Source organism: Pteronotus mesoamericanus, unplaced genomic scaffold, assembly GCF_021234165.1.
Source record: "Pteronotus mesoamericanus isolate MK-2021 breed Mesoamerican mustached bat unplaced genomic scaffold, CSHL_Meso_final contig_130, whole genome shotgun sequence".
Taxonomy (NCBI): domain Eukaryota; kingdom Metazoa; phylum Chordata; class Mammalia; order Chiroptera; family Mormoopidae; genus Pteronotus; species Pteronotus mesoamericanus.
The window spans coordinates 24777314-24800292 of NW_026555060.1; the positions used below are offsets into that span (position 1 = coordinate 24777314).

At 36.9% G+C, this 22979-nt stretch overlaps 1 protein-coding gene and 1 pseudogene across 1 annotated transcript in view; one reads left to right on the forward strand and one right to left on the reverse strand.

The window, feature by feature from the left end:
* CDC123 (cell division cycle 123) overlaps window positions 1-22979 on the forward strand; it is a 60220-nt gene that overhangs the window by 9295 nt on the left and 27946 nt on the right. The window contains exons 3-6 of the mRNA XM_054593550.1: window positions 5888-5945; window positions 6215-6247; window positions 12029-12124; window positions 16965-17071. Coding sequence (XP_054449525.1) covers window positions 5888-5945; window positions 6215-6247; window positions 12029-12124; window positions 16965-17071 — 294 coding nt within the window. The remainder of the gene's footprint in view (window positions 1-5887; window positions 5946-6214; window positions 6248-12028; window positions 12125-16964; window positions 17072-22979) is intronic.
* Window positions 1197-2033, reverse strand: LOC129086840 (voltage-dependent anion-selective channel protein 2-like; annotated as a pseudogene).

The following is a 22979-nucleotide window of genomic DNA, read 5'->3' on the forward strand; positions in this document are numbered from 1 at the left end:
GCCTATATTCTCCTCTAGGATTTTTATGGTGTCGTGACTTATATTTAAGTCTTTTATCTATCTTGAATTTATTTTTTGTGTATGGTGTAAGTTGGTGGTCAAATTTCACTTTTTTTCATGTAGCTGTCCAGATCTCCCAACACCATTTGTTGAAGAGGCTATTTTTACTCCATTTTATGCTTCTGCCCCCTTTGTTGAATATTAATAGCCCATATAGACATGGGTTTATTTCTGGGTTCTCTATTCTGTTCTTTTGATCTATGTGTCTGTTCTTATGCCAATACTAGACTGTTTTGATAACAGTGGCCTTGTAATATAGTTTGACATCAGGTATTGTGATCCCTCCTACTTTGTTCTTCTTTCTCAACATTGCTGCAGTTATTCAGAGTCGTTTATGGTTCCATATACATTTTTTGAATATTTGTTCTACGTCATTGCTATTTTAATAGAGATTGCGTTGAATCTATAAATTGCTTTGGGTAGTATGGACATTTTGATGATGTTAATTATTCCAATCCATGAACACGGTATATGCTTCCATTTATTTGTGTCTTCCTTAATTTCTTTCTTCAGTGTTGTGTAATTTTCTGAGTGCAGGTCTTTTACCTCCTTGGTTAGGTATATTCATAGGTACTTTATTTTTCTTGTTGCTATAGCAAATGGGTTTTTTTTTTCCTTGACTTCTGATTCTGATATTTCATTGTTGATGTACAAAAATGGAAATTTCTTTTTTTATGTATCCTTGTTTTATTCATAATTTGTCATGTTTTAGGATACCAAAAGTGATTCTAATGGTTGCTATTTAACAAAAAAATTTTAACCTCATCTTAAATTTACAGATCCATTTCATTCAAAGGCAATATTCAATGTTAAAAGAAACATTAAAGCAAACTTGCACACAATTGCAGTTTTCATAAGGGTCTATTTCATTATTGGTGGGTAACTCGTTTAGCAGTTAAATACAGTTAAATAATGTATAGGTAACTGCACAACTGCAGCACTGGTAACTAGACAGACAACCAATTCAACTAGAAACCAGCTAACTGATAACTATCTAAATATTTAAAACACAGCTCTTGTTAGGTTATCCTTTGTTTTGATCACCTTCTTGGAGGGAAAAATCCTGCTGGTCACACTGGAAATATATTGAGGCTAAATCTTCTGTTACCCATTCCCTGAGGTTTCTTTCAGCTGGATTAAGCCTCCAACTCAAGGGCAAGCCAAAATTTTTGGCCTCCAGCATTAATGCTCTTCCCATCTACTAAAGCAGACAGTGTAAGCTTCACACCAGGCCTCAGAGTCTGAGTATATCCCATTCCAGTTAAACTAGAGTTGTTAACTTTTGCAGAAATGAATGCAGTGGGATCCAGCTGATATTTAGCTGCAATGCCAAAGCGAGTGCAGTTGGTACCTGATGTCCAAACAAGGTTTACTGAAGTGTCAAGATCTTCACACACTTTCTGATAAATTGAGCCTCCAAATTCTGTCCCATCGTTGACATTATTTTATAGCTGGAAGTCCCCAGTCCTGTAGCCCACTACAAAGTTATTCCTTGTCAGCTTTGATTTGGCACTGTCAAAGGTCACCTGGTATCCAGCAAGCCAGCCCTCGTAACCAAAGACAGCTGAACTATGGATTGCAGGTCCAGCAAAATCCAAGTCAACATTGCAACCAAGATTTGATTTTACCACTTTTCTTTACTGTGTTTGGTGAAAAGGTGGTATCACATGTCAGTTTCAAACCTTGACATATCTGGTCTTCAACTGCGATTTCTCAGTGTTCCATTTCTCTGTGAAAGTCAGACCATACTGATACCATTTATATTTGGTCTCCAAGGTCCCAGTAACTTTACCAATGTCTGTATTAGATGAACCAGATGTTGAGAATTCCATACCATTACACAACTTTGTTTACACGTCCAGTTTCACCAACCAAAAACAAAATCCTTTGTTGAAAATATCTCTGGCAGCTTTGCCAAGGTCAGCATATGATGGAGGGATACACATTGGCCGGGCGCAGCTCTTTCCGTAGGTTGCTATGGCAAGGCCATGGGAAAATGTGATACTTCTATAACTCCTTTTCCGAACTGTGGTTCCCAAACCCTGCAGACAGTTCCTGGTTGGGGTGCCTGCGAAGAGTCAACTGAGCATTATCCCATTTGCAGAGAGCAAATGCAATGTGTACTTCTGAAAGTCTCTTCAGATCTGCAGTAGGGCTTATTCACATTGTGAACTACAGTAGTCCCTCCTTAACCATGGTTTCGCTTTCCGTGGTTTCAGTTACCTGTCCTGCTGTCAAAGAGGTCCAGCCTTGTTTTCAACAAGCCCAGGAGAAAGCCACTGTCCATAAATTCTGGACCATTAGTCAGTCCAGTTTAGTCGCTATCCTCACCCAGCTAGCTTAGCCTGTGCTCCCGGCTGTGCTCAGCTGGCATTGTGCCCAGGCCTGTGCTTGGAGTCCACGTATGGCTGCCAGACCCCAGGCAGCTATGAGGGCCACTTGGCTGCTGTGGAGAGAGAATGTATAAACAAATGGTGTGCGCACATTATTGAGAGTGAAAGAGTGAAAGCGTGTGAGAGCATGTGTGTACGGTGGGGGGGAGCCGATTTCTGAATATTGACTTTGTATCCCACTTTTTTGCCAAATTCACTTATTAGGTCAAGTGTTTTTTTTTTTTGGTGTAGTCTATAGGGTTTTCTATTGTCATGTCATCTGCAAACAATGACAGTCTTACTTCCTCCTTTCCAATTCAGATGCCTTTTATTTTTTTTTCTTGTCTGATCACTGTGGCTAGGACTTCCAATACTATGTTGAATAGAAGTGGTGAAAGCAGATAACCTTGTCTTGTTCCCAGTCTTAGTGGGAAAGCTTTTAGTTTTTTGCCTGTTGAGTATGATGTTAACTGTAGGTTTTTCATATATGGCTTTTATCGTGTTGAGGTATGCCCCCTTACTCTCACTTTGCTAAGTATTTTTATCATAAATGGATGCTGTACCTTATCAAATGATTTTTCTGCATCTATTGATATGATCATATGATTTTTGTCTTTTTGTTTATGTGAGGTATTACATTTATTGATTTGTGAATATTGTATCATCCTTGCAACCCTGGGATGAATCCCACTTGATCATGGTGGATGGTATTTTTATGTATTGCTGGATGCGATTTGCCAGTATTTTGTTGAGGATTTTATCGTCTTTGTTCATCAGTTATATTGGTCTGTAGTTTTCTTTCTTTGTTGTGTCTTTTTCTGGTTTTGGGATTAGGATGATACAGACCTCATCAAAAGAATTTGGGATTCTTCCCTCTTCTTGGATTTTCTGGAGCAGTCTGAGAAGGACAGGGGTTAGCTCTTCCTTAAATATTTTGTAAAATTCTCCTGTGAAACCTAATCCAGGGCTTTTGTGTGCTGGAAGTTTTTTGATTACTGCTTCAATTTCCCCAGCTGTTATCCTTCTATTCAGGCTTTCTGCTTCTTCTTCATTCAGTGTTAGAAGGTTATATTTTTTTAGAAATTCGTACATTTCACCCAGGTTTTCAAATTTCTTGGCATATAATTGTTCATAGTAATTTCTTACAGTCCTTTGTATTTCTGTGGTCTCAGTTGTAATTTCTCCTCTTTCATTTCTGATATTTATTTGGGTCCTCTCCCTTTTTTTCTTGATGAGTCTACTTAAAGCCTTGTCAATTTTGTTTATCTTTTCAAAGACTAGCTTCTGGATTTATTGATCCTTGAATTGTTCTTTTAGTCTCTATGTCATTCAATTCTGCTCTGATCCTGATTATTTCCTTCCTTCTACTTGCTCTGGGCTTTGTTTGTTGTTTCTCCAGTTATTGAGGATGTAGGGTTAGGTTGTTTATTTGAAATGTTCCTATCTTTTTTAGGTAGGTCTGTATTGCTATGAACTTCCCTCTGAGGACTGCCTTCGCTGTGTCCCATAGGTTTTAAATAAATAAAAAAAATTTTTTTTAAATTTATTTTTAGACAGAGGGGATGAGAGAAAGAGGGGGAGAGAGAGAGGGAGAGAAACTGATGTGTGAGAGAAGCATAGATTGGCTGCCACCTACACACCCCTAGCCAGGGACATGGCCTACCACCCAGGCATGTGCCCTGACCGGGACTTGAACCGTTGACCTCTCGCTTTATGGGATGATGCCCAGCCCATTGAGCCACACCAGTCAGGGCTATCTTCTTTTATCTCTAAGGATATTAATGATGTTTAAAAATATTTTTCATTAGCTCATTTTATTGCTTTTATTTCTTCTATGTACCTTTTCTCTCTAGGAGCCCTTTAGTTTCCTGATCATTTTAGGCATTTATTCATATTTAAGAATGAGGGATACACACACACCCACATTTGGAAACTGTGGACTTGAATGGAGCTTGCCTACTCTAGACTGCCAGCCAGCAGCAGGTATTGATGAAAGATTTCCAGATGAAATTATCCATAGGTCTTTCCTCTGGGGTTGTCCTGTTTCCCCAGAGAAGAATTCTCTAATCGTCTCTATTCTGATAGCAGAATGGGAGGATGGGAACCAGGGGTCTCACTGTTCATGAATTTCACACAGCTCCTCCTCCTCTTCTAGCATTTCTCTCCCATATGCCTGTGGGCTGTTATAGACCTGAGCCTCTTTAGTTCACTTTTTTCCCAGAGAATGAATCTGCTTACCCATGGGGGTGAAGGAGGATTAGTTGCTTGGGTGTGCAAGTTGAGGGGGCCTGGGTGAGTCTTGCTGCCCTTTTTACAGACCTCACACAAGTCACCCTGTTCATAGCCCAGAGCTTCAGTGTCATCATCCAGAGGCCTCCAGGTTCTAGCTGTTGCTCAGTGGGTTACCCCCTTTGGCTTTCTGTTTTCCACACTTTAGTTGCCATCTCCTTTGGAATCTTTCCTGTAATTTTAGTGGAGTTTCACAGTGGAACAGAAGGATAGATAAATGCCCAAGGTTAACCAGAGACCCCATTTCCCTTGTTCTTGTAGTGTCGTGGTATAGGTCATGCGCTGCCTGTTACTATGATTATTGTTTGTTTCACTTCTGTGAGTTCTTCCTAGCCCGGTTGTTTATAGCTGAGTATTGAGGAGGGGCCAGTACTCTATTATCCCTTCTGAAGGACCAAGACTCTACTATCCGTTCTGAATTCTTTCAGCATTTGCATCCCCCAGGCAATGAGATTGGCTGCTAGGTAGACCCATCCAACACCTGCTTCTTCAAAGAGAGTGTGTCTTCCCTGGCTCAGTTGGTGAGAACATCATCCCAATACTCCAGAGTTGCAGGTTCAATCTCTGTGGATACAAGAGTCAACCAATGGAATGTTTTTCTGAGATGTTTCTCCTTCCTTCTCTGCTCCCCTCTAAAAAAAAAAAAATAGAGTATGTCTAAGTTTTTCTCTCTCTCCCCCCATACCTCCTCTCTCTGTTGCCAGTCCAGGCTCAGGTAATTCTGGACACCAGCTCACATACTCAGTTTACACTGTATAAACAAACTGTTCTTGCCCCTCGGGGTGATCCATCAGCTGTGCAGGACTGCTTTTCAGATGCCTCCTCTGGCATCTTCCTTCATTCCATTCAACCTTCCTTGTTTTGGCAGCACTTTCTCATTCATTAGATTCAGAGTTGTGGATGATTCTTAGTGTCAGGGGAAGTGGACTTTGAGTTTTCTTTCCCTTGTTTCTAAGTGATTTCTGAGAAAGGGCAGAAAATTTGTATTCTGCTGTCTCTACTCATTAATATCATATTGGTTTTTATTACTTTCTGTCTCAAAAAGTAGACTTTTCCTACTGTTCCCCTCCAATTGAAAGGCTTTTTCTATACTCAGTACACCTGAGATTATGTCTACTTGGTGCCACAGCATTTTCTTGCTTAATTTTTGCTTTATGTTCTTTTAGGGAAGATCCTCCAACACGTTCTCAGCCAGACAGTGATGATGAGGCAGAAGAAATACAGGTTGGTTCAAAATAAAATACTCTGTCCTGTAGACTTTTCTCATTTCAACGATCTCTGAAATAGTTCTGACATTTTAGGTCTTAGCGTATATTCATTAAAGAGAGAAATTACATGAAACTCTCACTTTTATAATACTTTTATTACATATACTTTGTGTTCAGGAAGCTGCCACCTGTCTATGGATTGTTTTTATCTGGAATGCTGCTTTTTGAAAGCCCAGTACAGTATTTACATTTAAGTGTTTTTTCTCTGTCCTTTTACCCATGCAGTGGTCGGATGATGAGAACACAGCCACGCTCACGGTAAGGGCGGAGCCCCGGCAGGGCGACACCTCACACTGCCACGCAGCCGCCGCGGGGTTTCGGTGCAGGTCTCTAAATTCCCATTTACTACCATTTCAAATTGCATTTTCTGTGTTGACTATTACCTATTTTTTTGAAAAATAATTCAAATCATTGTTTATAGGCAAACATACCCTGCTCTTTTTTTCCCTTTGACTACAAAGGAAATTATTTTAAGTGTATGATTGATGCTTTGACTTGTTTCTCTTAAGCTCTGAAAGAAGGAATCAGGTCTGGATCTGTGGAACCTAAATTAAAGTGAAAATCTGTATTCACTTACTCAAGTATATTTACATGTCATAAAACAGAATTTCTTTTAAGTGAGTGTAGAGAAGTTCATGATTTTAACCAGGAGCTTGTATAAAAATGTAAAAGTTGATTGAGCATATTACAGTCTTTCAGTATAAGAGTGCTATTGCTGTTGTCTAATTTAATTTAAAATACTTTTTAATAAAAATATATTTACAGGAATGAATAAAGTAAAAAATGTATTTCTAAAAATATAGCAGGCAAATGAAACTCCTCATACCTTGAGATAATAAAGGTTTTTATAAAATTTCCTACAAATAAATGTGAAGGTACATTAAAGGAGACTAGTTTTAGCAGAGAGGGTATGTTCTAGCATAATTCTAAATAAGATACTTCTGTTTAATGAAAGAGATATGGTTTCCAGAGTACAAGAAAAAAAGAAGTACCTAAACTGATATATTTCCTCAGGTATAAAGAGCATGTCAACATGTTCAGAAAGGGAAAGATTGCATGTTTTATTTCACTTTGGATGTCATACAGGTTAATCATTCTCTTTTTATGAAAATTCTATTCAGCACAGTGTATAGTACAGGGCACTATACTGGGTTCTATGAAGTTAAAAACTATGAATATAATTTAATTCCTACCATCATGGAAGTTATAAACCACTAGGGAAAGATGCCCCAGTTTGGGGGAAGATGACAAAATGCTATCTGAACAAAGAGAACAGTTAGAACTGAGGGGATCTACGTACACTTAAAGGGAGAAGTGACATTTGATCTGGATCCTAAAAGTGGTAAGGATTATCAATATCAACTCATGTTTAAAGATAGATAGCTACAGAAATTAATAATATGCGCGTGTGTGTGTCTATTTAATAAACTGTTCACTAAGATCTAGAAGTAATGATATATGACATCACATCAGCAACGAGCATTCTCTAATGCCCTGACTTTGGTTTCTAATCACCATTCTCCATGAAATGGCACCAAAGCTCTTTGGAGAAACTCAAGAGTTGGGGGTAGGAAAGTAAAGATAAGCATGTAACAATTTGTTATCAGAAAGTAAGGAAGTGCTCAAAGAATGATGGGGACGTGACAAAAAGGAACCAGAAGCCAGCTTCAGTGGGCTCCCACTGGCCAAATATTTGAGCATCCTAACAAACAATGAAAGTAATGGAGTGTAGTCATCGACGAAAACTAGAATCCATGATCTCACACTGACATAAATGATTAAATTAAATAAATGAAGCGGAGGGGAAAGCCCTTCTTTATAGTAGAAAAGGCACAGATGTAGAAGAAATGTGATACATTAGAAGAAACAATAGAATTAGAAGTCACCATATGGCAGACATCATAGTAATAATCGATGGGATAGGTGTTAAAACTCGTTGAGTGAATATTTGATGAGAAAGAGGCTACTTGCATATTCTCAAAGTATCTCCATCAAAATTACTTACTAGTTTCAAAGGGAAAAACAGTAACTTTACAATGGAAAGACCTGGCAGCCAAGTGATCAAAGTTCACCTTGTCAGGATGGACAGACCTACATTGTGGACTTTCTGATAAAGATGCATATCAGCTGCCAAAATGTCATAACCGGAATCTAATCATGAGGAAACATCCACAAACTCATCGTTTCGGAAATTACATAGAATAACTGCCCTGTAAGCTTCAAAAATGTCAGAGTCATGAAAGATGAAGGAGAACGGAGAAAGGAACTATTATAGATTAGAGGAGATTAAACAGACTTTATGACTAAATGTAATGCATGAGTCTTGAGTGGATCCTGGGTCAGAAAAAAATACTTTCTTTTGCTATAAAAGACACTTTTTAGGACAGTGGACACATTTTTAATGAGATGTCAATAAAATAATGGTATTTATCAGTGTTAGCTCTCTGATTTTGATAATTTTGCTAGGTTATATAAAAGAGTGTTACTAACTTTCTAGGGACTATGCACTGAAGTATTTAGGAGTAAATGGGCATCATGACTTCAACTTACTTTAAAAGAATGTAGTATGTTTTATATGTGTAAATATAAATACACAACACCTACATAGTTATATATTGAGAGAGGAGAGAAGGGAGAATGATAAAGCAAATGTGGTAAAATACCTGAGTGAAAAGTAATGGAAATTTTGTTACTCTTTTAATTCTTGTGAAAGTCTGAAATTGTTTTAAAATAAAAAAGTTAATTGAAAAAAGTGATTGTGTTTCACTGGATGGAACTAAATGTTGGGCAGGAGGACAGTTATGGCAGAACACTTAGGGGAATGTGAGCCAAGACTTGAGGTTGGGAGAACACAAAGTGAATGAATGGTAGTTGTCCATTAGTGCACATACAAAAACACTGAGTTAAAAAAGAAAAAAGAAAAAAAAAAAGCCCTAAAGATGGATAAATCTAAAAAACACAATAGTGAATTTCAAAGAGTAGGTTACTAAAAGTTTAGTAACAAGTGACAGCTCTGTTGAAATTTTTAAATGGTATATTTTATAGACAGGCTCATGTATCACTAGTATAAAATCATGACTATAGATGAATATGCCTAATTTTGTAACGATGGTTGCCTTTGGGGAAGAGGGAAGACTTAGGGAGGAGAACAAGGAGGTAAAGAGCTTCATTTGTATTGTACTGTTTTTCCCCCTGTTAAGAAATTCAAAGGTGTGTATCAAATTGTTGAATATTTGCCAGATTATTCAGTATTTGTATCCAAGGACATGGGTGTGTATATATATATATATATATATATATATACTATATACTATATATATATATAGTAAATTTTAACCATTTTATCATTTTTTTTTAAATTTTAAAAAATTAAAAAAATTCAATACCCTTTTTGAATGGGTCTGAAAAATGTTAAAAAAGAAATACCGTATCTGGTTCAGGGGTGTGGTGGTGGACATTTGGAAAGAAAGGTAAACTCAGATCACAGAAAAATGATGGATACGATTAAAGTGTGGATTTTATCCCCCTTAGAAGGGAACCCTTTCCAAGACAACTGAGGTGTTATGCACATTTAAAATTGATTCATTGAGTTATGAGTTTAAAAGATTACTATTAAGCCTTTTGAAGTAGAATTTTCAGAAACAGATAGAACCATGACTCCTCTATAGATTTAAAACTCTTTAACACATATTGATGGTTTTATTTAACTTATGAGGGAGTCAGGCCGTTGTTACATAATTGGTTCAAAGACAACCCAAATGAAAGACACATTTATAGATTAGGACTATGGAAGTAAATATGCAAATAAGGTAGACAAGTTTTTCCTCCCACAAAGGTGGGAGGGAAGACAACTAGATTGCTATCAGTCAGGATAGAATTTTTGCATCCATGGAAATACTTTTCATTGTTATTGCGTACCTACAATTTACCTCCTTGTAGAATAGCTAAAAGACTCAGCAAGAATCAGATAACCCACAAGGGAGTGCTTGTAGACAATACATAATCTTCCACTGTAGCACAAATTTTTCTCTTCAATGCATAAACTTTTTTTAATTTAAATTGGTATTAGGATTCTTATAGCAGGATTTCTTAAAGTTGAGTAATTTGAACATTTGAGGAAATCAATCACATATTTTAAAATGTAATATATAAATTTAAAGCAATCCTTATATGGGAAGTTTTATAGGATAGGGAAATTAACTTTTTTAACCTTTGAAGATTGAATCCCTTCATGTTGTAAATTTTGTGTAACTATGCCAGTTGTCAAAATTATTGCTAATGAATATCTAAGATAAGAGTTTTTGTGGCTAGAGCTCCTGGGGAGCCAAATCAACAACTTCAGGGAATTTTTAGGAAATTATTGGCATAGCATGGATAGTGTGATTTCTTTTGAGGAGGAAAAACAAATGGAAAATGAAGGACTCAAGGCTGTTACTCATTTTGAAACCTTCTCACCAGAGTTTAATTTTATGTATATAAGCTGAAAAAGTCAAGTAAAAGTTACAGTTAGCAGACTGTCAAATAACTAAAAGATGCTAACTACTGTAGAGGTTGTATACATCTGCAGCAAAAAAAAAAAAAAAAAAAAAAAAAAATTCACCTGACCTGCTCTTTATCTCAATTGTTTCTCACTAGTGCTTGAGGTTGCTTTCTAGTTACAGTGATATATTTCCATTTTTTTAAACCTACTTTTTTGGTCTGCGTTCTCAGACTCTTATCACAGTTTTTTCCTCTGTCGTAGCTGGGTTAGAATTTGGAGATAAGCAAAAGCCAGTGATTTTCACTCATGTGCCTCATGGCACATATAAACAAACCAATTAGTAAAATTCTGCAGCACACCAAAAAATATGTCAATACTTTTTGCCGATAGGACAAAAAAATCAGGTATAATTTTGATTCACACCGGATGGCTAGTTTTGTGTTGGCTGTTGTTACTTTTTATTTGACAGTCTAAGGGAAAAGAAGTCAGTGCCCTTCACTAAATAGTCAGGTATTATATGTTTTAAAAATTCTTGTAGCACACCAGTGTGCCTCTTGTGGTGTCCTATGGCACACTGGTTGAAAATTGCTGGCATAAACCATTTGATTTATTTTGTAGGGTGTAGTTTAGCTCATGCTAGACCTATGGTAACTTTTCTCCCCCTGTATTAAAGAGCTTGTCACTACTGGACTTTTTCAGAATTTGCAGTTGCCCAGTAGAGGGCAGCAAACATAAAGGGATAATGTGACTTTGTAGAGTATCTGTTACTATTTTTGTGTTGGCTCCCCTGCAGGCTCCGCTTCATGCCTCTTACTCTCCTTTTCTGTACTTTATGTCCGTGAGCCCCTTTCACACTGACATAGGCTTGAGGCAGAGCATAACAGCAACTGCATTTAAGTTCCTTCGCAAGTATTTCTTTTTACTTCTTAGTTGAAATGACATTAGAATGTTTTGGTTACTTGCTTATATAAAATATGCATTTTAAAATCAGTCAATAAAGAAAGAACATTTTAACTTCACAAAGGTCCTATTTTTAGTTTTATTTATATTAAAACTTGTCTGGAAATAGCAGTGTTTAAATACAGTTTACCATATAATTTATTTCTCATTCTCATAAAGCCTTTTGGGGATTTGTCCAAGCATCTGTTCCTGCAAATGGAAAGGCTTCTGGGCCTTTAAACGTCAGGTGTTATTTCTGAGCATGGGTCTATACGTACAAGTGATACTCCATCTGTCTCTTTTCCCATAATAAATAAATACTGGTTTTATATAGGTGTTAAGAGAACCATTCATTTCCTTCCTCACATCCCCGGATGCCTTGTGACATCTGTCTCTTTAGCTATATGGGTTTTAATTATTTTAGAAAATGACATTTGGGCACTTTCCCCCTTTCTGGTAAATGTTGTTTTTATTTAGCTGAATTCAGAATTCTGATAGTGATTTATATTCTGAATTATTTTCAACACCCTAAATAGTTTAACCTTGAAATTTGACCTTGTATTCTATATTTACTGTGATGATATTGACATGCCCAAATAATTTCTTCTTTCTCTCTGTAGGCACCAGAATTTCCTGAGTTCACCACTACAGTCCAAGAAGCTATCAATTCCCTGGGGGGCAGTGTATTTCCTAAGCTTAACTGGAGTGCCCCACGGGTAGGCCACATCAGTAAATCTCTCATTGTTTGAATAGTCTTTGCTTTGCTGTTCTTTTCATTTTATGGCCCCACAGAGGGTCTAATAATATCCCTAAGTCTAGGGAAAATACTGTGGAATTTATTTTTCTTTTCCCCTGTTACTTTATTTTCCTGATTTTGCATAATATTTTCCTTGCACTATAAAGTACTGTAAATTTTGTCAAAAGACAGTTTCAGCTTCTGTGGTGCCAATCATGCAGCAGATCTGGCGAAACATATGCTGGTTCCTTTGCAAAACTTCAGCTTTTCAATTTAACAGAAATTTTTCTCTATTGAAAATTAATAAAATGTAAATGTCTCAGGATCTAGAAATTGATCAGTTTAAGAAATCAGCTGATACCTTCTTATGTTTTATTATTTTAATATTACACTGACAAGATTTTTTCCTAAGTTAAGGTCTGTGGAAAAATTTATTGTTTTTTCTAATTCAATAGAAAACAATTTTATGTCATCTAAGTTCATTTAAAGAATCAAAAACTTATTTGCGTTTCAAGCATCATCTCATGCGTATCTTTTTGATTCTAAAATGAATGACAAACTTTACTTAATCTAATTTTTATTTTTATTCATTAAAATTAATTACACATATACATAGTTTAAATTTTCAAAAGCTCCGGTTGCTTCCTACAAAAATCAGCAAGTCTTGACATACTTTGCTTCACCATTTTCTACTCCTCAGAGACTTTCAAATATTTTAGTACATTCTTTGTTATTTTCCTCTACTTCTTTATTCTTCAATTTTAGGTATTTATTATTGACTTCCTACTCTAGAACAGAAAGATTCAGCTTTTATCTCCTGTTCTTTTTTAAAAATTATATTTTATTGATTATGTTACAGTTGTCTCAACTTTTCCCCTTTTGCCCCCCTCAACTCAGCACCCCACACTCCCTCAGGCGGTCCCCACAGCATCGTTCATGTCCATGAGTCCTGTGTATAAGTTCTTTGGCCATTCCCTTTCTTATACTGTACTGTACATCCCCATGGCTATTCTGTAAGTACCTATTCGTACTTCTTAATCCCCTCACCTCTTCATTTACCAACACCCCCTTCCTATCTGACAATCATAGAGACTCTGTATTCATGATTCTGTCTCTGTTCTTGGTTGCATAGTTTGTTTTTTAGATTTAATTGTAGATAGATATGTATTTATTGCCATTTTATTGTTCATAGATTTGGTCTTCTTCTTAAATAAGTGCCTTTTAACATTTCATGTAATAATGGTTTGGTGATGTTGAACTCCTTTAGTTTTTTCTTGGCTGGGAAGTTCTTTTATCTGTCCTTCATTCTAAATAGTATCTTTACTGGGTAATCTTTGGCTGTAGCTCCCTGCTTTTCGTGACTTTGAATATTACTTGTCAATCCCTTCTAGCCTGCAAAGTTTCTTTTTCCGAAATCAGCTGACAGTCTTATGGGAATCCCCTGGATGTTACTAACTGCTTTTTCTCCCTGCTTTTAAGATTCTCTCTTTATCTTGAACCTTTGGCATTTTAATTATGATGTGTCTTGGAGTGGGCCTCTTTCCATCCATCTTGTGTGGAACTCTCTGTGCTTCCTGGACTTGGATGTCTATTTCCTTCACCAAATTAAGGAAGTTGTCTTTCATTACTTTTTCAATAGACTTCAAATTTCTTGCTCTCCCTCTTCTTCTGACACCCCAATGATGCAAATGTTAGAAACCTTGAAGTTATCCCAGAGGGTCCTTACGCTATCCTCATATTTTTTGGATTCTTTTTTCTTCTTGTTCTGTGTGGTTGTTTTTTGCTTCCGTATGTTCCAAATGATTGATTTGATTCTCAGCTTCATCTACTCTACTGTTGTTTTCATGTAAATTGTTCTTTATTTCAATTAGTGTAGCCTTTTCTGAATGGATCTTTTTTATGTTGCTGAGGTCCTCACTAAGTTCCTTGAACACCTTAATAGCCAGTGTTTTGAACTCCGCATCTGATAGATTCTTTATCTCCATTTCATTTAGCTCTGTTTCTGGAGTTTTGATCTGTTCTTCATTTCGGCCACATTTCTTTGTCTCCTCATTGTGGCTGCCTCCCTGTATTTGTATTAGGTAGAGCTACTATAACTCCCTTCTTGGTAGTGTGGCCTAATGAGGTAGGTGTCCTGTAGGGTTCAGTAGTATAGTCTCCACTATCACCCAAGCTGGGTACTCGCAGTGCAACCTTTGTGTGTGCTGAGTACACCCTCCTCTTGTAGTTGAGCTGTGGTTGCTGTTGACAGGTCATTAGGAGGGATTTACCCAGGCAAGGGTGGGCTGTGACCACTGACCACCAACCTCCAGCCTCCATTGAGTTTCAGCTCTGTAGGGGCAGGGTGGTGGTGCTCTGATGCGGTCTGTAGCTGTCCACTGGGTTTGCAGGCTCTGGGGTTTCCTGGGTAGTGCAGGCCAAGGTCGGCCCCCACCTGTTTTCTGCCTGGGACCACCCTTCCTGAGCTATAAAACAATCTGAGGTGGCTGCTACTCGTGCTAGGCTTGGAGACTCCCAGGAGAAGCCAAACTATGACCCAAATCTGGCTGCTGCTGGTGCTGGGCCTGGGACCACTTTGCAAGAGGTACTGAGGCCATCTGCTCAGTGAGGCAGTTGCTTATTTGAGAGGATTTAGGAAGTTGTGAAGCCTGAGCCAAGACCAGCCATTCATATGGAAAAGCCACTGTTAACAGTTTGGGTGGGCCAGTAAGTTGTGTGCGACAGAGCCTTAGGGGAGCTCCACTGTGGGGCAAACAGTGTTAGCCAGGTTGATAGGGTCTCAGTACAGTGTCCACCTGCTGGGTCTATGGCTCTGTGGGGGGAGGGTTTAGAAAAAGGACAATGGCCTCTGCCCACCTTTCTGTCTGGGGAAAAGCTGTCCCCCATCTCTCACCGTGATGCCAGACACTTCAGTTCTTCCCTGTGCACCTCTGGTGACTTTCAAGCTGCTATCCTGGTATTGGAGCTCAGAGGGAGTGAATCTGAGTAAGTCTATGTGTGGGTTCTTTAAAAGCAGCTCCTTGGGACTCTCGAAGTTTCTTCCAATGACTCAATCTCTGCTGGTTTTTGCATCCAGAAGTTATGGGACTCACCGTCCTGGCAATGGAACCCTGGTCTGAGGGGACCTGGCGTGGGGCTGGGACTCATGGCTCCCAGAATATCCCTCCTGAATTTTTATCCATCATACGTGTATGTGGGACCAACTTGTTCCATTTCTCTGCCCTGCCTACCAGTCTGGATGATGTGGTTTCTTCAGTTCCATAGTTGTGGGACTTTCATTCAACTCAATTTCTGATGGTTCTAAGTGATGGTTGTTCTGTAGTTTAGTTGTGATTTTCATATGGTTGTGCAAGGAGGTAAACCGTGTTTACCTACACCTCCATCTTGACTGAAAGTCCAGGCTTTTTCACTACTTTCTACTTAGAATTCTATTCTAGTATTCTTTTTATTATAGTACTACCATACTCTTCATTAGATTAGTATTCAGTGTTTCTAATATGATTTTGCAAACACTGTACACATCTAATATATACTATACTATGGTTACTTATGTTTTCTTATTCAAAATTTTGTTTTCCTTGGACTTAGTAATTGTCTTGTTTATTCAGTTGCATGGTTTATATGCATATATACTGTTGTTTTAGTGGAGTTAAATCTCTGTGTTCAATATACATCTATAATCAGAAGTTCATCATCTTTTTATTGGGAGAATTAGAAAGAAGTTACTAAAACTCATTTTTACTTTATATATGAACAGTAATTTGAATCATTCATTACTGCTGAACTGGGTTGAGGCTTTCCACTTAAGATAGGTAAATTATTTGAGTGTCTTCTATGTGCCAGTGCTTTCTATATTGTAAATAATTGGATAGTTTTTTTTAAAAACTATCATTAGTTTTCTTAAAGTTATATTATTGTCCTGTGTCTAATCTATTTATGGGAGAAGTATGTTTTTAAAAAAATATTTTTTTTAGATTTTATTTATTTAGTTTTAGAGAGAGGGAAAAGGAAGGGGAGAGAGAGGGAGAGAAACATTGATGTGAGAGAGAGAAGCATTAGTTGGTTCCCCTTTGTATGTGCCCTGATCAGGACTAAACCCACAACCCAGGCATGTGCCCTGACCAGGAAATGAACCCGTGGACTTTTGCTTTGTGGAACGATGCCCAACCAACTCAGCCACACTGGCCAGGGCAGATATATTTTTTAAAGAATTATTTTATCCTTTTTAGGCATGTTTCACAGTGCTTTGTGTCTGTTGTGCCTATATTCTTATCTTTTTGTTGTTGTTATTCATATATATGATTCACTATTTAAAATTGGGATGGTTCAGAATATCTTACCTTCTCTCTCCCAGATTTGATATACATGGGTCTTAAGTGCTCTAGTGAAACTTACGCTATTTCAGTTCTCACTCCCAGAAAGAGAAAGAAAGGAAAGGATCCTCTTTTGTTAGAGAGTAGCTGGTCAGGCTATTTATTTACACCTAGACCTCCTTGCTGAAGTGGCAGCATCTCTGATACCTTTTTATCCCCTTCTTTTCTTGTTAGCAAGAAAAAAACCTAGGGAAGTGCTTGGGCCTGAGCCGAAAGGTGGGGGTTTTAACATTTGTGTTCGTAACTGAGTGTCAGCGTGCTATGGTGATGCTATTCATTGTTTAGAAGTTTAACTGACATTTGACAGTATAGCTAAAATTCTTACTTGACTTTTTTTCTTTGAACCCTTGAAGAAATAAGCATTATTGATTTGGTATATAGACCTGAGCTTTGTTCATAGCAACTAACTTGGAATATATACTAAGTAACATGTGTTCTATTATTTAGGATGCATACTGGATAGCAATGAATAGTTCTCTGAAATGTAACACCCTCAGCGACATCTTTCTACTGTTCAAGAGTTCTGATTTCATCACTCGTGACTTCACTCAGCCGTAAGTATATCTCTTACTCTCCCATGTCAGTAGTTTCTGTACTTGTGAGAGTTTTTCTACAGATGAAATTCCATTAGTTCAAAAACTACCATAAACAACAGTTGCATGTAACTAGTGTTTTTCATATTCTCAAGTGGCCTATTAAAGCAAACCTTTCTTTTCCTTATATAGAAATTGCTGTATAATGAATATCTTTAAATGGGTTTTCTATATCTCTGCCCATTAGTTGTTTTGGTACTTATAAAACCAGTGCATAAATGTTTTAAGCTTTGCTGTACATCTGAAACTAATATAAAATAATACTGAATGTCAATTGTAATTGAAAAATTAAATTAAAAATTTAAAAAAATAAAGGATAAAAAACACCCCCGAACATATACTTATCATAGAAACACAAAATTAGGAACTGTAGCTAAACAAAAATAGGAAATGTAAAAGCACCCATGATCTCATCACAGTTTTATATACTTCCAGAATTTTATCTATTATAGGTATAATATAGATATACCTGTCTCTTAACTATGTTATAATTTTTTAAAACACAAATGAGATCATGTAATTCATACGCCTAGTAGGATAGTTTCGCACTTATCAGTATATAGCAAATGTTTTTATGTTATTAAATACATAAATTCACCATTATTTTAAATTACCTTAATAATATCCCACTGGCTAGCAATAGCATAATTTGTTTGACGATCTTTCTGTTCTTATATACAGTTCTGTAGTGAATATCTAAATCCTTGTGCACTTTCCTAATTTTTCTTTAGAGTAACTGCCCAGAAGTGAAATTGCTGTTTTCCTTCCTTTGCGAGTTACTCTGTTGCTAAAGAACTTGACAGCCAGTCCAACTGCATTGTTGAGCTGTGGGTGATCTCTTTATGCTTCTTTTATTCTGTCATCAAGTAGCAGTAATTCTTCTAGATTTCTCATCTTACCTCATCTTAAACAAACCAGTTACCTCAACTCATCTTCAAACTGACATCTAAAATAAAACATCACAAAATCTAGATAGTAAGCAGGTGAAAATATTGTATGTGCATGTTATTTCTTCTCAATCCATCCAGTTTATATTTTATTTTTTTATTTATTGATTTTAGAGAGAGAAGGAAGAGAGAGAAACATTGATCTGTTGTTCCACCCTTCTATGAATTCATTGGTTGATTCTTATGTGTGCACTGACCAGGGATCGAACCCACAACATTGGCATATTGATATTGGGACAATGCTCTAACCAACTGAGCTACGTGGCCAGGGCCCCATTCATCCACTTAGTTTGCCCTGCCCATTCATTCATTTTAGCTTCAAATCCTTTTTTGAAGAGGAGCCTGGCAGGAAAAAATAAATTCACTGCATGTGAGTTGTGCATCAGTACTTTTGCATCTGAATTCTGCAGATTGAGCATATCCTTTGCATTATGTTCTTTAAATAAAATAAGATTAAGTAATACTAAGTGTGCATGATTGTATTGGAAGTTTATTACCAAGGAATTTTAGCTTATTGGTGTTAGGTGTGTGGTGCCCTTGTTTTTGTAAGAGTGCAGTAGCATTTCACTCTAGGAGATACCCTCTGATTAGAGGAAGTCGTGATTACCTTTTTTTTTTCCATTATAAAGCCTTTTAACATCTAATATTTTAGGTAAAAAGGCCTTGAAATATATTATATTAAAAATATTCTGTGCCTATTAATTTGTCAGATACGGATTTTTGTGTACCTTTAATGTTAGTTGCAGTGAAAGCATGAGGAAATCTTTTTCTTTCCAAAAATAATTGTGAATCACTTTTAATTCTCTGTGGCTGTTGGTTTTCTAAAACATCTTCCCAGTTTAGTGATCTTCTGCCTCCTATTAGCGCATCTCTCCCTTTTTGTTTTACATGAATTTAACTGTGATTCCAGTGGAAGGTAGAAGTATGAGTCAGTTGTTTGCATTTTGTACCTTTGACTTCTGCATGGGGAGGAAGTTAAATCAGCAAGTGAATTGAAGCCTTGAATTAAGAGTGTTTACCCACAGAATACCATCCTTCTCTTCATATAAATAATTGGGAGTTGGCAGAACCCAATGCCAAGCACTCAGCTTTCAGCCAGGCAGGACTTTTATGTCATCCTTTTTTGGAAATGTTTGTCAGTATTTTGTTGCAGGACAATTAATGTCTTATCATAGCATAAAAGTCCTTATTGATAGTACCTGTAATGAAAGGTGAATTTTTGTCACGTAGTCCTTTCAGGACCTCGTGAAGGTTAAATTAAGAGTATAATTCTTGCCTGGCCGAGTAGCTCAGTTGGTTAGGGTGTCATCCTGACACACCAAGGTTTAGGGCTTTTCCCCAGTCAGAATTTCCCCAGGAATCAACCAATGAATGCATAAATGGGTGGAACAACGGATCGATGCTTCTCTCTCTAAGATCAATAAATTAAAAATAAAAAATACAATTCTTTAAATTGGATAGGGTGATATTAGATTCATTCTTTCTATTGGTTAGAAAATTGAGGCGTGAATCTGGTCAGTAATTTGTTCGCACAAACTAATTAATAGAAACAAAATCAGAATATAATTTCAGTAACGTCGTTCTAAGAGTTCTCTCTGTATTTTCACTTGATAAAGTTATAAATTTCTCCTTTTCAAATGCTTTGCATTAAAATACTACAGAATAGAATAAAATATAATAATAATTATATAGATATTTATAAAATTATGTAACATGAAAGTGAGATTATGTTTTTTAGACCATTTGTGGACTTGCCTCAAAAAAAGAAACAAAAATGTTATAGTCAACATTGCAAGTTAACAGAAGACCAAATAGAACTAGTTTACACATACAGGGCTTTAAAAAAGATATTTAACAAGGAGTCTGGAGATTGGGTATGTCTAGGGTTAGTCAGCAGCTTGGCACAGTGACCGGGGGGCCCAGGCTCCTTCAGTCTATCCCTGCTGCCATCCTTGGCTGTTGGCGTGGTATTTGGGTTTATCACCTAACGGCAAGATTGCTGCTATAGTTCCAGGTATCACATAAAGACATGACTATATGTGAATCAAAAATAGGGTATGTTCTTTTCATTCTTTGTACATGAGCAAGTAAAGCACTCTGGAAGTTTCCCGGGAGAATTCCTGTCAGGCTCATTCTTTACACAGTTACCCAGCCTAATCCAGTACTTGGCAGAAGGAACAGAAATGTTGTGATTGGTTTAGACTAGGGGCTCTTAGTCTTTGGCCGCATCAGAACCATCTGGGGATTCTGATAAAACACTGATTGCTGCTCCCCATCCCAACAGTTTCTGGTTCAGTAGGCTGGGAATGGTACCCGAGAGTATAATTTCCAACATGTCCCCCAGGTGATCTTGCTGGTGCTGGGCCGGGCTCTTTCCTTGAGGATTACTTAGATTAGTCTGTACGTATGTATGTCCCTGGCATCCTGGAGGGGACGACGGACGCAAAAGCTTCCTGATAGGAACAGTCACAATTCTATTAGCAAGGATGAATGTTGGGAATAGCTAGAAGACTGACCTCCAATGTTGTCTACCACCTTTGTAATTTTACATAGAATATTAAGTACTCTTATTTTTCCCGTTCCTCCAATAGTTTTTGTATCTAAGAATCTTTAAAATGTGGAAGTTGAAATAGGACACATTTAACATCATCTGTCTGCATTATACTTGCTGAGTGTTATTTACCCCAATATAAACATTCTATATGATTAGACCTCTTGAATTATAAAACTTATTCTTAAGATTTTTATTTATTTTTAAAAGGTTTTTATTTATTTTATTTTTTGAGAGAGGGAAAGAGAGGGAGGAAGAGAGGGAGAGAAACATTTATGTGAGAAACATCGATCAGTCACCTCTCATACATGCCCCGGCTGGGACTGAACCCACAACCCAGGCCTGTGCCCTGACTGGGAATCAGCATTGCAGGATGATGCCCAACCAACGAGCCACACTGACCAGGGCCATAAGGCTTTTTTCATTCATTGTTTTATTGATTAAATCTCACTTCAGTAGGCGAAGGCAAGAAAAAATATCTGACATTCACTTGGCAGTTAAAAGAAAGGGCTGAATGAGTAAAAAATTAATCCATTAATATTTTTTTCTTGAGGGGTTTGTGACTAAGGAGATTTAATTAGAGGTCAGGAAATTTCACTTGTGTTTATAATTTATACTCAGCTATTTAAAAATAATTCTTATATATTTTTTCCTCAAGATTATCACAAAACTGATTATTAATCCTAAAATTCAGCAACAAAGAATTAGTTTCAGGAGTAAAATTTTGTGCATAAGCTGGACTTAACAGAAACTTTACCTCGTGATTTTTAAGGCCCATTTGTTTAGATAACAATTTTTCTGCTTTAGGTTGTTTCTGAAGAAAAATTCTATGCAAATTAGTATGAACACGCCTAATTATCCTTAATTCACTGTCATTTTACTTTTACCTTTCCTTTTCTGCCACCAGTGAAATCTGATGAAATAGAATCTGTGTACCAGAACTCTTATTTTGGTTCCTGGTGAACAATAAAAGCTACACCACCAGAATTTTGATGTGAATTTCCCCCCTGTATTTTATTTTTCTGTTCAAGATATAATTTTTCTTCTTATACATAGGAGTTACTTACTGTGAGGTACAATGCTGTAACCTTACAACTTTTTAAGAAAAACTTAGCAGTGAGGACCGTGCCCTAGTAGATACCTAGCGTGGTCTACCGCTTTAGAGCATTCATGGTTTTGTCTTCTGCCACTTTATAAAGCTTTAATGAGGATGTTTTCTCATTACTTATAAAAATGACAAAACTTATCTCAGTCAATGGATTTGGGTAATTCCTAAGTTTTCTAGAGTGAATTCACATCAATGATACTCTCAGCACATACCAGTACTGTAGATTCCCCCCCTCCCCCGCCCCGTTCCTGTTGCATTGGCTTGTAGTAGAGCTAGAGCTTAAGCCATTTGAGTAGTTTATATTGCAAACCAGTGCTCAAATACTACACCTTACTCCCAACAAATGGTATTCATCTTCAACTTAAACATTTTCCACTAGAGTCCTCTCTAATTTCCACCTCCATCCAGGTTTTTCTTGTATAACATATTTCCTGATTGTAGCACAGCTCATCACAGTGTATCCTTTTTCATTCTGTTCCTTCTTTCCTGGTAATAAAGCATAGGACGCATCTCACCTTACCTGAATCTGTGTTCTTCATATTTTTTGGATGCTCCCCAGTTCCACACACATGCCTCCTAAACATTGAACCTATTACATTTGTTCTTTTGATGGGTGAGAAATATTTGGGACAGCATGATAAAAACTGTGTGTTGATCACATTTATGAAGTTCACAGAAAATAAGTGTGTTGATCTTAAGATTATATTTAGGGCATAATGAATAAGACTATTCAGCTGGCAGGAAACACAACCTTGTTTTAAGTTGAAAGAATGGTTTTTGGGAGTAGCTCATGTAGAAATAAAAAAAAAAGGTGATACAGTTATCAGTGCTAGCTAAGCAACATTCTTGAAGATTTGGGCTAATATTATTTCCTTTTCCTTCTTTCCTTTTTAAAAATTTGGATCTAGAACATTGCTTTCTAAAATCCCTGGCTAATTTAAAAATGGATAAAAAATATACTAGCATAATTCCGTAGTAGCTTTCACCATAGTAAACCTTTGGTGTTTTTTTCCCAAAATAAAATCTTTTTATTGTATTTGAGAATTTTTCTTTTTAGTTTTTAATTCACCCAGTGGATTTTGTAGCATTCATTGTTTAATAACATTTGTGTATATTTTGGAGTTTACGCAGCTACCTAGAGAAACTGTAATTATTCTGCCCAGAATTAGGAGTTTATAATTCAACACAGGAGCTTCCTTTTGATGTAGATTATAAATTGTGAACTTTGATTTACTGCCTTTTGTTGCTACATTGTTGGAAACT